Below are 15,276 nucleotides of genomic sequence, written 5' to 3'. Positions count from 1 at the left end.
GGAGGTTCCGAGTCCTTCCTCGGGTATGGGTGTGTGTGTTTGTCCTTAGGATAATTTAGGTTAAGCAGTGTGTAAGCTTAGGAACTGATGACCTTAGTAGTTCAATCCCATAAGATTTCATACATTTGTCTCTCTGCATCTCCTCCATGTCAGAACAACATCGTTTTGGTTCACTCAGAGACGCCTGGAGACTTCCCTTGTTGACAGCCCTTCCTCGCACAAAGTAACAGTGCGGACTTGATCGAACCGCGTTATTGACCGTCTAGGCACGGTTAAACTACGGACAACACGAGCTGTGTACCTCCTTCCTTGTAGAATGACTGGAAGTGATCGGCTGTCGGATCCCCTTCGTCTAATAGGCGCTGCTCAAGCATAGTTGTTTAGATCTTTCGGCAGGTTTGGTGACATCTCTGAACAGTCAAGCCCCTGTGCCTGTGATATAACGTCCACAGTCAACGTCTATCTTCAGGAGTTCTGCGAACCGGGGTGACCCGAAACTTTTTTTGATGTGTGTATTTTTGGAATTTTTAACAAATGAATTGTTAAATGGACTTACATCCATGCACTATAAACACTTTTAATTAGGTCGAAATTGCTTCTGAATTGAAAAATGTTGTAATAAATATAGACAAGAATAACTGTAGCAGCAGTTAAAGTAGTTTGAATTGAAGTCACACAAATTGAACCACATGGCAAACTGTACGTTTTAGTTTTCTCAAAATCAGAGTTAATCGATTGCAGTCCTTCTAACAAATCATGATTCAGTTATGAGAAATTTCGATTAAACCTGCCAACAAGTGTTAAACACTTATGCGACTGTGGGTGAACACTTGTGTCAGGCTGCAGTTGACGCACCTCTTTGCCGCCGGGCGGAACACGCCCGAAGTCGGCGGGCGGCATCGGCCGCTGCTGCATCTGCAGGCCGGCCGGGAAGTCGTAGGGGAGCGGCCGGGGTACGCCGGCTGGCTGCGTGGGCGGCGGGCCGCGGCCGGCCCCCGTCAGCTGCCGGCTGAGGGCCTGCGCCGTGTTCTGCATGTCCGACAGCAGCTGCTGCATCGACGAAATCTGCTCCATGGTCCTGCAGCGAATCGATGATGGTACACGTCAGTCGAAAAACCTATCAGTTGACAGTAATTAACTTAGTGGAATTCAGTGGAAGAGAAGAAAGAGTTTAGCCTAGTTCTACGCCCTTGAGAACGTCTAATGTACACTCAGTTGCTTACTGTGCGCTATATTCGAGATATCACTGTCAGGACGAAATTCAGGAGTGGTTACACACTACTGGCCATTAAAACTGTTCCACCAAGAAGAAATGCAGATGATAAACGGCTATTCCTTGGACAAATATATTATACTAGAACATACATGTGATTACATTTTCACGCAGTTAGGATGCATGGATCCTGAGAAATCAGTACCCACAACAACCACCTCCCACCTCTGGCCTTAATAACGGCCTTGATACGCCTGGGCATTGAGTCAAACAGAGCTTGGATGGCTTGTACAAGTACAGCTGCCCATGCAGCTTCAACACAATACCACAGTTCATCACGAGTAGTGACTGGCGTATTGTGACTAGCCAGTTGCTCGGTCACCATTGACCACAATTTTTCAATTGGTGAGAGATCTGGAGAATGTGCTGGCCAGGGCAGCAGTCGAACATTTTCTGTATCAAGAAAGGCCCGTACAGGACCTGCAAGAGGCGGTCGTGCATTATCCTGCTGAAATGTAGGGTTTCGCAGGGATCGAATGAATGGTAGAGCCACGGGTCGTAACACATCTGAAAAGTAACGTCCACTGTTCAAAGTGCCGTCAATGCGAACAAGAGGTGACCGAGACATTTAACCAATGGCACCCCATACCATCACGCCGGGTAAAACGCCAGTATGGCGATGACGAATACACGCTTACTATGAGCGTTCACCGCGATGTCGCCAAACACGGATGAGACTATCATGATGCTGTAAACAGAACCTGGTTTCATCCGAAAAAATGTCGTTTTGTCATTCGAGCACCCAGGTTCGCCGTTGAGTACACCACCGCAGGCGCTCCTGTCTGTGATGCAGTGTCAAGGGTAACGGCAGCCATGTTCTCCGAGCTGATAGTCCATGCTGCTGCAAACGTCGTCGAACTGTTCGTGCAGATGGTTGTTGTCTGGCAAACGTCCCCATCTGTTGACTCAGGGATCGAGACGTGGCTGCACGATCCGTTACAGCGATGCGGATAAGATGCCTGTCATCTCGACTGCTAGTGACATGAGGCCGTTGGGATCCAGCACGGCGGTCCGTATTACCCTCCTGAACCCACCGATTCCATATTCTGCTAACTGTCATCGGATCTCGACCAGCGAGAGCAGCAATGTCGCGATACGATAAACCGCAATCGCGATAGGTTACAATCCGACCTTTGTCAAAGTCGGAAACGTGATGGTACGTATTTCTCCTCCTTACACGAGGCATCAGAACAACGTTTCACCAGGAAACGCCGGTCAACTGCTGTTTGTGTATGAGAAATCTGTTGGAAACTTTCCTCATGTCAGCACGTTGTAGGTGTCTCCACCGGCGCCAGCCTTGTGTGAATGCTCTGTAAAGCTAATCATTTGCATATCACAGCATCTTCTTCCTGTCGGTTTAATTTCGCGCCTGTAGCACGTCATCTTCGTGGTGTAGCAATTTTAATGGCCAGTAGTGTATAACGATTTAATTAATGCTTTATTCTCCATTAAACCACAGTACTTGTTTTGAATAGCTGAGGCCTCTGATAGTGTTAAACGGGATATATGACAGATGAATTGTTGTCGAGAAGCAAGCCGAGTATACGTATGTTTCGGGGTAACGTTTCAAGAAGTATTGTACTTATCATCTTCTAAGCATCATAATGCAGCTGGAAGCTCCAGTAGAGATTTCTCTCCGTTTGATAATTAAACTTGGGTTTTTAACTCCGCCTTCTCCAAAACGCAATGATTTTTTTTCTGTTTACCTAAAAATGTTTCGACATGTGTATTTCATGTTCTTTTAGTATCGATTTTGTTTTTGTAGATATATACAAAGTTCATGGTTGTTTTTCAATTGTATACCTAAAAACTATAACCTTTTGTATTTTTAATTTTGTTTTGACTGCTCAAACTGATACTACATTAATTGTGAAAGTCCAGTTGAACAGATCGGCTTGCTTTTATACCTTTCTATGGTTAGACATCAGGCCACCTGCAAAGAAGTCGGAAGAATTTGCTTAGGGACTTAATATTTATGAATAATTTTCGGAGAGTAGTAGTGGCTCAAGTCTTGTGCTTCCCTTTTTCGTCCCGTTATAAATCTTTAGTGTGATTCATCTTTTGGTCGCAATTACACACACTGTTTCTCACACCTTCTACTTTTCACTATCACCTGTCATCACACAAGCAAATGAGATTTGGGAGAAGACTTTATGTTGCAGTACACATCGATAGATGTTGTAATTATTGCCGCTACTCACTTGTTCGTCGTCTTTTTTGCGGTGTGGTGCTAATTCTGAATGTCTGGTGAGAGCTTCTGTAGTGCACCTGCTATAGGAAAATTTATTTGATATGTGTGTGTGAGAGTGTGTGCGCGCGCGAGATAGATAGATAGATAGATAGAGTGTGTGTGTGTGTGTGTGTGTGTGTGTGTGTGTGAGAGAGAGAGAGAGAGAGAGAGAGAGAGAGAGAGAGAGAGAGAGGAGGGGAGAGGGACTACGAAGCAAGTGTTTTTGGATAATCGAAGATGTTTATTACACTATATATTCTTTGACAAAGTGTGTATGTGTTGCATAGTGCTGTGTATTAATCCATAACTTTCTTCCATTGTAATATTCTCTCTGTCTTTCTCTCCCTGTCTCCCCCCTTCCCCCTGTTACCCATCACCCCCCCCCCCCCACACACACACACACATACATACACACAATCAAGTAAGTTCAGTTGCAGCAGAAATGGAGTCACTTAAACTTTTCTTGGGAAAACGATCTGATTCTCGTTTACTGTTAATATGATATTACCACTTCCTTCACTTGTCAGTAAGGACAGCAAATGAAAGCAACAAATAGTTATTTTTTTGAAAAAAATTGTTCCAATGGCTCTGAGCACTATGGGACTTAACATCTGAGGTCATCAGTTCCCTAGAACTTAGGACTACTTAAACCTAACTAACCTAAGGACATCATACACATCCATGCCCGAGGCAGGATTCGAACTTGCGAGTAGAACCGATCGGCCGCTCCGTCCGGCAATTTTTTGAATAAAAATAAGATACTGGTTAGTGTTATAATGATTTCAGGAAAAACTTCGCAGTCTTCAAAATTCTAAAGCTATAGAAAAAAATAATTAAACTCCGGATTGTTTCTCGATTTCTATAGCCTTTGATCTGATCAATCATGACCTCACGCTTTAAAAATTATACAAATATGGGACACAAGGAGTTCCTTGTAACTAATTTAAATCGTAACTTTCTGGTAGACGATATATGACTGTATTGTCTCATGAAGGTACAAACTACTTTTCAGGATATAAGAAACCTGGTTATGGAGTTTCTCAGAATTCTGTTAGACCCTTCTTTACTCTTAATTATTGTTAATGGTTTGCCATAACACATTTCCGGAAGCATTGCAAGTGTTATTCACAGACACAATTTTATTAAAAGATACAATGAAGCTGACTTACTCGAGAAGGTCTATCATAAAACGAGTTGTAGATGTTTTGGAGAAAATTTTAGGGTGATAGGCGAGAAAAAAACTTTACGAAAAAGCTTTAGAGATATAAGAACAAATTCCAGAAGCAATATAATGCTGGAATTAGGAGGCTGTAGCACTGAACAGACATTTTACACAGACCATTTATTATTGTTTTTCCGCAATCAAACGTATTTTACACAAAGTTTCTAGAAGTGAAGCTAGAAGATTATTCAGGTTGGGAAAAATGTAATCAACTACTCGACGAAAGGTTGCATAAACGCTCCTATGCTGTGGTTTTCAGTCCAAAGACTGGTTTGATGCATCTCTTCGTGCTAGTTCATTATGTGCAAGCCTCTTTATCTGTGCATAGCTACTGGAACGACATGCATCTGAACATGATCCCTCAGGGTGCGTCCTTGTAGTCATGGACTGTGCGGCTGACCCCGGCGGAGGTTCGAGTCCTCTCTCGGGAATGGGTGTGTGTGTATTTGTTCTTTAGGATACTTTAGGTTAAGTAGTGTGTAAGCTAAGGGACTGATGACCTTAGTAGTTAAGCCCCATAAGATTTCACACACATTGTTTTCAGGATGCACCCTATCAATCGATACAACGCATCTTTTAGTCAGGCTGTGAAAGAAATTGATATTTCCCTCAAATTGGCACAGTTCCTCTTCGTCAGTTATTCGATCTACAAAGGGTACCTAAAAAGTTTTGCACAGTGGTATCTAATTTCTTTTAATTTTTTGCAGGAGGAGAATGTATGTTTTTGTGAATATACTTGGAACATTTAGATACAAGTACAGGGCTATTACAAATGATTGAAGCGATTTCATAAATTCACTGTAGCTTCATTCATTAACATATGGTCACGACACACTACAGATACGTAGAAAAACTCATAAAGTTTTCTTCGGCTGAAGCCGCACTTCAGGTTTCTGCCGCCAGAGCGCTCGAGAGCGCAGTGAGACAAAATGGCGACAGGAGCCGAGAAAGCGTATGTCGTGCTTGAAATGCACTCACATCAGTCAGTCATAACAGTGCAACGACACTTCAGGATGAAGTTCAACAAAGATCCACCAACTGCTAACTCCATTCGGCGATGGTATGCGCAGTTTAGAGCTTCTGGATGCCTCTTTAAGGGGAAAACGACGGGTCGGCCTGCAGTGAGTGAAGAAACGGTTGAACGCGTGCGGGCAAGTTTTCACGCGTAGCCCGCGGAAGTCGACGAATAAAGCAAGCAGGGAGCTAAACGTACAACAGCCGACGGTTTGGAAAATCTTACGGAAAAGGCTTAAGCAGAAGCCTTACCGTTTACAATTGCTGCAAGCCCTGACACCCGATGACAAAGTCAAACGGCTTTTTTCGGCGCGGTTGCAACAGCTCATGCAACAGCTCATGCGTTCAGTGCGAAACTTGTTTTCAGTGATGAAGCAACATTTTTTTCTTAATGGTGAAGTGAACAGACACAATGTGCGAATCTGGGCGGTAGAGAATCCTCACGCATTCGTGCAGCAAATTCGCAATTCACCAAAAGTTAACGTGTTTTGTGCAATCTCACGGTTTAAAGTTTACAGCCCCTTTTTCTTCTGCGGAAAAAACGTTAAAGGACACGTGTATCTGGACATGCTGGAAAACTGGCTCATGCCACAACTGGAGACCGACAGCGCCGACTTCATCTTTCAACAGGATGGTGCTCCACCGCACTTCCATCATGATGTTCGGCATTTCTTAAACAGGAGATTGGAAAACCGATTGATCGGTCGTGATGGAGATCATGATCAGCAATTCATGTCATGGCCTCCACGCTCTCCCGACTTAACCCCATGCGATTTCTTTCTGTGGGGTTATGTGAAAGATTCAGTGTGTAAACCTCCTCTACCAAGAAACGTGCCAGAACTGCGAGCTCCCATCAACGATGCTTTCGAACTCATTGATGGGGACATGCTGCGCCGAGTGTGGGAGGAACTTGATTATCGGCTTGATGTCTGCCGAATCACTAAAGGGGCACATATCGAACATTTGTGAATGCCTAAAAAAACTGAGTTTTTGTATGTGTGTGCAAAGCAATGTGAAAAAATCTCAAATAATAAAGTTATTGTAGATCTGTGAAATCGCTTCAATCATTTGTAATAACCCTGTATATAAAAGTACTTTCTTTTATTTACAGGTGAGCCATAATGGACCGTGAAGTAGATATCAGGTTGCGACAACGGTCGGTAATGGAGTTCCTCTTCAAGACCGACAATGACTGTGCCACATCGATTCACAGGAAGTTGCTCCCTGTTTATGGCGCGGACACAGAGGATCGCAGTATCCAGCGGTGGTTGCAGAGTTTTGATAGGTAATTTCTCTCTACTGGACAATCCACAATGAGGTAGACCATCGACGGCAATGAGTGATGTGAATAAGGATACCATTGATCAAATCATCCAAAACGACAGATGTGTGATGATACAACAGCTTGTTGAAATGGCTCGTTTGTCATTGGGTAGTGTGATATCACTGGTACAGTCACTAGGGTACAGAAAAATCTGTGCACTGTGCGAGGGCCCCTGAAGACCTCTACTGAAGAGTGGAAACAGTGTTTTGACGGCATCATTACCCAGGATGAAACATAGTTGTTTTTGTCCGAACCTGAGAGCAAAACTCAATCCATGGAGTGGCGTCATCCGGGTACCCTCGGAAGAAGAAACCAAGACTTTTAAGAACAGCAGGCAGAAAGGGGATGGCCTCCTTGTTCTCGGATCAGTGTGGTGTCATTTTCATTGACTCTTTTGAACCTGACTTCACAATTAACCGGGACCATTACTGTTGTCATTGGACAAGCTGCGACGTGCCATCAAGACCCACAGACCACAACTTCAGGGTCAGCACATCAGACTACACCATGACAACGCCAAAACCGATACAGCCCTTATGACGGAGGAGAAAATCAGGAAAATGGGTTGGAAAATTGTCCCTCATCCTCCCTATGGTCCGGACTTGGCTCCGTCTGATTTTTACCTCTTTGGTCGCCTGAAGGCCCACCTACGCGGTAAAACACTTGAAAGTGAGAAAAATCTTATTTCATGTGTCAAGCGATGGTGTAAAAGCCAATCCCCAGAATTTTACCAAAGTGCATTTACTTCATGGAAGGAACGTTGGGCCAGATACGTCACAGCTGATAGAGGCTACATTGAGTAGGCCCAATGTATAGTTAAATGTTCCCAGTATGTCCACAAAAAATTTCATACTCCTCCAGAAAGAAATAAAAAAATTAGAGATGACTGTACAAAACTTGTTGAACGCCCTTTATACACATTTAATGTTCAGCATTCTTTTGTTGCACCATTTGTCAAAAATCCCTATTCTCTTCTTGTCTGTATCGTTCATCGTCAAGTTTCACTTCCATAAAAGGCTGCACGTCACACAGATACATTCAGGAAAGACTTCTCGTTCTCAGAAAAGTTTTTCTTGCGATTTCCAATCTTTATTTTATATCCTCGCTATTTCATCAATCATCAATTGTTTTGTTGGCCCAACAGAAAAACTCATCAACTACTTACAGTGCCTCATTTCCTAGTCTGATTATATTAGTCTTACCTGATTTAATTCGAGTGCATTTCATTACCCTCGCTTTACTTTTATTCATGTTCATCTTATAATCTCTTTTGTTTGGCAGTATCCATTTCATTCAGATCATCTTCCAAGTCGTTTGTCGTCTCTGACAGAATTACAACATCGTCAGCAAACATAGAAGTTTTTTTTCTTTTCCATGAACTAAAATTCATTTTCCAATTTTTTCCTTGGTAGTGATAGCACAATGTATAACTGAAATAACATACGAATGTTCTTGGACTGCTGTGATGTCGAAATAGTACTATGTGCTTCTTATGGGTTTAAATGGCTCTGACCACTATGGGACTTAAGATCGGAGGTCATCAGTCCCCTAGAACTTAGAACTACTTAAACCTAACTAACCTAAGGACATCACACAATCCATGCCCGAGGCAGGATTCGAACCTTGTATCGTAGCGGCCGCGCGGTTCCCGACTGAAGCGCATAGAACCGCTCAGCCACAACGACCGGCGCTTCTTATGCAGTTGTGCAGTACCTACTATGGTATGGTGTGCTGTTCTCGAGAAATGCACATTTTACAGAACAGCCATTAAAATATATTACAATAATCTAAGCAAGTTAACAAAACATTGTGACAGGTAGCGGTCTCCGAGAAACCGATGAAGCTAAATAATATATGACTCACTAACTTTACCGTATATGTGAAAATGTTTTTATTGTTTCGGTTTCTACGCACTGTATGGCGACAGAGTTCTCAGCGTGTTTCATCCACAATGTGGTAGGTGAAAGCGGGTGATTTGGTTGGCAGATCTCTCAATACAATGCACCGATGCGGTACACTTATTTCTTTTAAAAAATCTATATTCTTTATGACTTCTGAACTTTACCTTGTTAGCGAATATACTCGCATAGACAACCCTCGCCCTGTTCAATCCATACTGGCATTAACTTTAAGTCTTGCAGACATACAGTATTTAAATGCGAGTAACGCCACGGGGCTAGTGCTAGTTTAGTAATATTCTTTAACATTTAAAATTTTAATATCAAAAATTTAATATTTAAATTAAGCCGGAAAGGAAACGCGCGAGCCGGCTGGGGTGGCCGAGCGGTTCTAGGAGCTACAGTCTGGAACCCCACGACCGCTACGGTCGCAGGTTCGAATCCTGCCTCGGGCATGGATGTGTGTGATGTCCTTAGGTTCGTTAGGTTTAAGTAGCTCTAAGTTCTAGAGGACTGATGATCTTAGAAGTTGAGTCCCATAGTGCTCAGAGCCATTTTGAAACGCGCGAAATTATAAAAAGGATTATACTCACGAAGAGTAAGCGAAATGTTTATCCGTAATCAATGTACTGTACCGTTCGATTATACATTTGTTACGAGTATTTTTTGTTGTTGAGTTTATCTGGATCTTTTTCTTAGTGACTCTGTTGATCGTCGGTGAAGTGTTATTGACGAAAACGCGCTGAGAGATTAGAAACAGACGTGTCTGATCTTAAACGCCGTTATTAAAGTCTGAATCATCAAATTGCGCAAGCATCGTATTATGTCGGACGAGTTAAACAATGAAAATATTCTCAGATGTACGGCAGAACTCGTAAGTCACAGAGTGTATAGTTTCTCCTAAGATTATTTATTGCTTCACATTTCGCGGAGTTTTGCCCGCCACACTCGCCCACAGCCACACACCGTGACCAAACTCCCTTTCTAACAGCATGAGACCAAGGGCTATCTACCACCACAACGAGTAGTGGCAGTGGATGGATATAATTCTGTCAGTACGATCACACACTAGCCTTTTATGTATTGCATTGATTGTTCCGCCTGCTCATGGTAGAATATTTTATAAACTGGGACTGGAACATACCCAACACTGGTGTTATATCCTACAATATTTATTAACTGTTCCACGAACCGGTTTTCGGCCGTTACGCCATCATTAGGTATAAAGACAAATATGTGGTGCAGCGAAATTTTGTTGTATCGAATATTTTAAACTAGTGCATCTGCAGAGTATCTCCATTTCCAGAGATTTATATAGGTCCTAAATTACTAACAGATAAGGTGTAATAGTGTTACTAAGCAGATCAGTGAAGCAGCTGCGGTTATACGAATTAAAAAATTTTTAACACAAAGAGAGAAATTATAGAAAAATGGGGCAAGTGAGTAAAAGGGGTAATTTACAACATGGCGTGGACGGGATTATGTAAGGGAACTGTGTCTGGCCCTCTAGTACTAAGCTTAGATTGATGGACATGTTTATTAATTTCCATTATTTCAAGATAGTTCATCTTCCTTCCTTTCTGGATGTGACACTATGACCTTCTTTAACCAAGTAGTCTGCGAAGGTAGTGTCTCCATTTCTAAGTTTCCAACTTCTGTGGTGTTCCTTCAAGGGGGTACATATTGCCCTTCCAGACTGACTTACATAGAATTTGCCACAATCACAAGTAATTTTATATATTCCATTCTTTCCCAAAGGTAGAGTGCTGTCTTACCATTGGGAAAAAAGTGTCTGACAGTGTTGTCCACATAAAATGATGTTTTCACATTCCTGAATTTAAACTTTCTGGCTGTATCCAGTGTGACTTTTTCTAAGTATTGAATTGTGTACCATTTACTGCGTCCTTGAACTGGTGGGTCAAGGACGGGACAAAGAAGAGAGTACACCTGCTGTATCTATTTTTTGTGCATTACGAAGTCTACTATGATAGGAAGTTAGTCACTGTTGGATGGAATTTATACTCCTTTTATCAGTAAAGTTCCAGGATATGTTCTTCTTTTAATAGAAAATTGCACTTACCAAGTAATGATCATAGCTCCTATCGAAGTAGTCCCTTTGGCTATCTATACACAGTTGCCAACATTTATGGAGGGCTTGGAAGCAAGCAGGGAAATTTTCAACTGAGATGCTTGGAAGATCATTTGTCACAGCTCGTTGGATGTCTGTGATATCTTAATGAAACTTTCCTTTCAGTCGCCTATCCACTCGCGGAAAGAAGAAAAAGCCGCAACAAGACGGGCGAATGTAACCGATGGGGAATGGTAAGAATAGAATGTCTCGCCAGATACTCGGTAACAGATTAAGCAGTATGGGGTTTTGCATTGCCAAGCAGTAAGAACCAGTGCTGAGAATGTCACAAATCAGGTGATGTCGTACTGCCTGTCGTTAACATTTCAAGACTTCGATGTAAAGAGTTTGGTTCACTGTCAGAGCTGGAGGAACACACTCGCGGTGAACTAATCCTTTACTATCAAAGAATGCGATCAACATTGTCTTTGTTCTCGAAGGTTGTCGTTTGACGATTTTCGAGGCTGGTGATCCAGGAATCTGCCATTCAGCACTTTGACATTTCGTGTGAAGCTCATACTGGTAGCACCAACTTTCATCCCCAGCGACAATCTTTGGCAGAAATGGGGGATCAGGTCTGGGTCTTTCCAGTAGTTTAGCAGAAATTCATTTGTCTTTCCACATTCTGATTGTCTGTTAGTGTGTGAGGGGCGAATTTTGTTTTAAGTTTCCGTTTCCCTACATCTTAGCGCGAAATCGTATGGCACATATCACGACTTAAATTAAGTTCTTCTGATATCGAATGCCCAGTTACATGTCGGTCCTTATTGCAATAACTGCCTTACACGCCCCTCGTTTGCATCGGTATGTGCTGTAGATGGGTGACCAGTTCTGGGAATGCCTCGCACTGAAACTCTGCCTTCACGAAACCTTTTGTGCCGCTCGAAAATAAGACTTCTTGAAAGTGCCTTACCTACACATGCTTACTTAATCCTTGTCCACGTTTCACTAGGGGTCTTTCCGAGCTTATCGCAGAACTTAATGTTCAGTCTTTGGACACAATCAACATCCATTGTGTCACTGTAACTAATGCGCCAACAACCCAGACAGTGTGTTGCCAAGCACAGCCCTGCCACCTAGTGAGCTTGTGCAGAAACATGGCCAAGGTCGTTGCAAGGACGCACACATACCAGGTAACATAAAAGCAACTTTTCTTTCTTTTTAGTATTGCAAACTAAGAAATAAACAGACCTGTCCTGGAACTTTCCTGACAAAGGAGAGACAAAGAGAGAGAGAGAGAGAAAGAGACAGAGAGAGAGAGAGAGAGAGAGGTAACATCCTAGTCAGCGAGGAAGTAGTGAAACAAATTTGGAAATTTGAGGAAAGTACAATTGGAGCAAACTGCTGAGGTCACTGGTCCCTAGGCTTACACACTAATTAACCTAACTTAACCTAGAATATCATAATTCCAATCCCAAAGAAACCAGGTGTTGACAGATGTGAAAATTACCGAACTATCAGTTTAAAAGTCACGATTGAAAAATACTAACACGAATTCCTTACATTCGAATAGAAAAACTGGTAGAAGCCGACTTATAGGATGATCAGTTTGGCTTCTGTAGAAATATTGGAACACGTGAGGCAATACTGACCCTACGACTTATCTTAGAAGATAGATTAAGGAAAGGCAAACTTACGTTTCTAGCATTTGTAGACATAGAGAAAGCTTTTGACAATGTTGAGTGAAATACTCTCTTACAAATTCTGAAGGTGGCAGGGGTAAAATACAGGGAGTGAAAGGGTATTTACAATTTGTACAGAAACCAAGAGTGAGGGTCATGAAAGGGAAGCAGTGGTTGGGAAGGGACTGAGACAGGGTTGTAGCCTACGCCTGATGTTATTCAATCTGTATATGGAGCAAGCAGTGAAGGAAACAAAAGAAAAATTCGGAGTAGGAATTAAAATCCATGGAGAAGAAATAAAAACTTTGAGGTTCGCCGATGATGTTGTAATTTTGTCAGAGACAGCAAAAGGACCTGGAAGAGCAGCTGAATGGAATGGACAGTGTCTTGAAAGGAGGATATAATATGAACATCAACAAAAGGAAAACGAGAATAATGGAATGTAGTCGAATTAAGTCTGGTGATGCTGAGGGAATTAGATTAGGAAATGAGACACTTAAAGTAGTAAAGGAGTTTTGCTATTTGGGGAGCAAAATAACTGATGATGGTCGAAGTAGAGAGAATATAAAATGTAGGCTGGTAATGGAAAGGAAAGTGTTCCTGAAGAAGAGAAATTTGTTAACATTGAGTTTAGATTTAAGTGTCAGGAAGTATTTTGTGAAAGTATTTCTACAGAGTGTAGCTATGTATGGAAGTGAAACATGGACGATAAATAGTTTGGACAAGAAGGGAATAGAAGCTTTCGAAGTGTGGTGCTACAGAAGAATACTGAAGATTAGATGGGAAAATCACATAACTAATGAGGAGGTATTAAAGAGAATTGGGGAGAAGAGGAGTTTGTGGCACAACTTGACTAGAAGAAGGGATCGGTTGGTAGGACATGTTCTGAGGCATCAAGGGACCACCAATTTAGTATTGGAGGGCAGCGCGGAGGTTAAAAATCGTAGAGGGAGACCAAGAGATGAATACACTAAGAAGGTTGAGAAGGATGTAGGTTGCAGTAGGTACTGGGAGATTAAGAAGCTTGCACAGGCTAGTAGCATGGAGAGCTGCATCAAACCAGTCTCAGGACTGAAGACCAAAACAACAATAACAATCTTACTTAAACGAAGGACAACACACACCCATTCCCGAGGGAGGGCTCGAACCTCCGACTAGGAGAGCCACGCGAACCGTGGCGAGACGCCCGTGACCACGCGGCGAAGTAATGGAACAAATGAATAAAGAAGGTAGAGGACGTACGTGGCGAGAGCCTTGATCTGCTCCTCCGCGCCACCACGCTTCTTCGACGTTGGGCAGAGGCATTTCACTTCGCCTCCAGGGCCAGGTGCGGACGCTCGCGAAGAGGAAGCCTCGGGCTCTGGAGGCGCCTTCAGACTGGCGGTGAGCACCAGGGTGCCCGCGCCAGGGACCTCCATGTGCAGCGGGGAGCCGCCGGGCACCAGCGCCTTGCCTATCGTCATCGGCTCCTCGCCCGAGGCGCAGATGATGCGCGCCTTCACCGGCACCGTTGTCTGCTCGGCCTTCTCAGCCGCCTCCGCTGACCCCGCTTCTGTCTCCTCTGACGGAGATGCCGCCACCTCGCCTTCTTCTTGTCCTCCGGCATCGCCGGGCTCCTCCTCGACCTCCGGGGCTGCTTCGGCTTCACCCTCCTCCTGTCATACGCATAATCCTCGGTCACATACCAGCCTCATTCAGTAATTAAATAGACAAACAGCAGTACAGCAAAAATTTTTTGTTAAAGCAGTACAATTTTTATCTATTTTTCGTCATAATCCCCACCAACTACACTCCTGGAAATGGAAAAAAGAACACATTGACACAGGTGTGTCAGACCCACCATACTTGCTCCGGACACTGCGAGAGGGCTGTACAAGCAATGATCACACGCACGGCACAGCGGACACACCAGGACCCGCGGTGTTGGCCGTCGAATGGCGCTAGGCGCGCAGCATTTGTGCACCGCCGCCGTCAGTGTCAGCCAGTTTGCCGTGGCATACGGAGCTCCATCGCAGTCTTTAACACTGGTAGCATGCCGCGACAGCGTGGACGTGAACCGTATGTGCAGTTGACGGACTTTGAGCGAGGGCGTATAGTGGGCATGCGGGAGGCCGGGTGGACGTACCGCCGAATTGCTCAACACGTGGGGCGTGAGGTCTCCACAGTACATCGATGTTGTCGCCAGTGGTCGGCGGAAGGTGCACGTGCCCGTCGACCTGGGACCGGACCGCAGCGACGCACGGATGCACGCCAAGACCGTACGATCCTACGCAGTGCCGTAGGGGACCGCACCGCCACTTCCCAGCAAATTAGGGACACTGTTGCTCCTGGGGTATCGGCGAGGACCATTCGCAACCGTCTCCATGAAGCTGGTCTGCGGTCCCGCACACCGTTAGGCCGTCTTCCGCTCACGCCCCAACATCGTGCAGCCCCCCTCCAGTAGTGTCGCGACAGGCGTGAATGGAGGGACGAATGGAGACGTGTCGTCTTCAGCGCCGTGCAGGTGAGCGTCACAATCAGGACTGTATACGACCGAGGCACACAGGGCCAACACCCGGCATCATG

General features: G+C 44.0%; 1 protein-coding gene across 2 annotated transcripts in view; it reads right to left on the bottom strand.

The window, feature by feature from the left end:
- The window catches only part of LOC126278723 (translation initiation factor IF-2-like), a 272,301-nt gene that overhangs the window by 16,777 nt on the left and 240,248 nt on the right, over positions 1–15,276 (bottom strand). For both annotated transcript variants that reach the window (XM_049978999.1, XM_049979007.1), the window contains exons 3-4: positions 13,954–14,366; positions 856–1,078 (exon numbers count right to left, since the gene is read on the bottom strand). In XM_049978999.1, coding sequence (XP_049834956.1) covers positions 856–1,078; positions 13,954–14,366 — 636 coding nt within the window. The remainder of the gene's footprint in view (positions 1–855; positions 1,079–13,953; positions 14,367–15,276) is intronic.

The sequence above is a fragment of the Schistocerca gregaria genome, chromosome 1, assembly GCF_023897955.1.
Source record: "Schistocerca gregaria isolate iqSchGreg1 chromosome 1, iqSchGreg1.2, whole genome shotgun sequence".
Lineage (NCBI taxonomy): Eukaryota > Metazoa > Arthropoda > Insecta > Orthoptera > Acrididae > Schistocerca > Schistocerca gregaria.
Note: the sequence above shows the minus strand (reverse complement) of the source record. Positions and strands in the feature narration are given on the sequence as shown.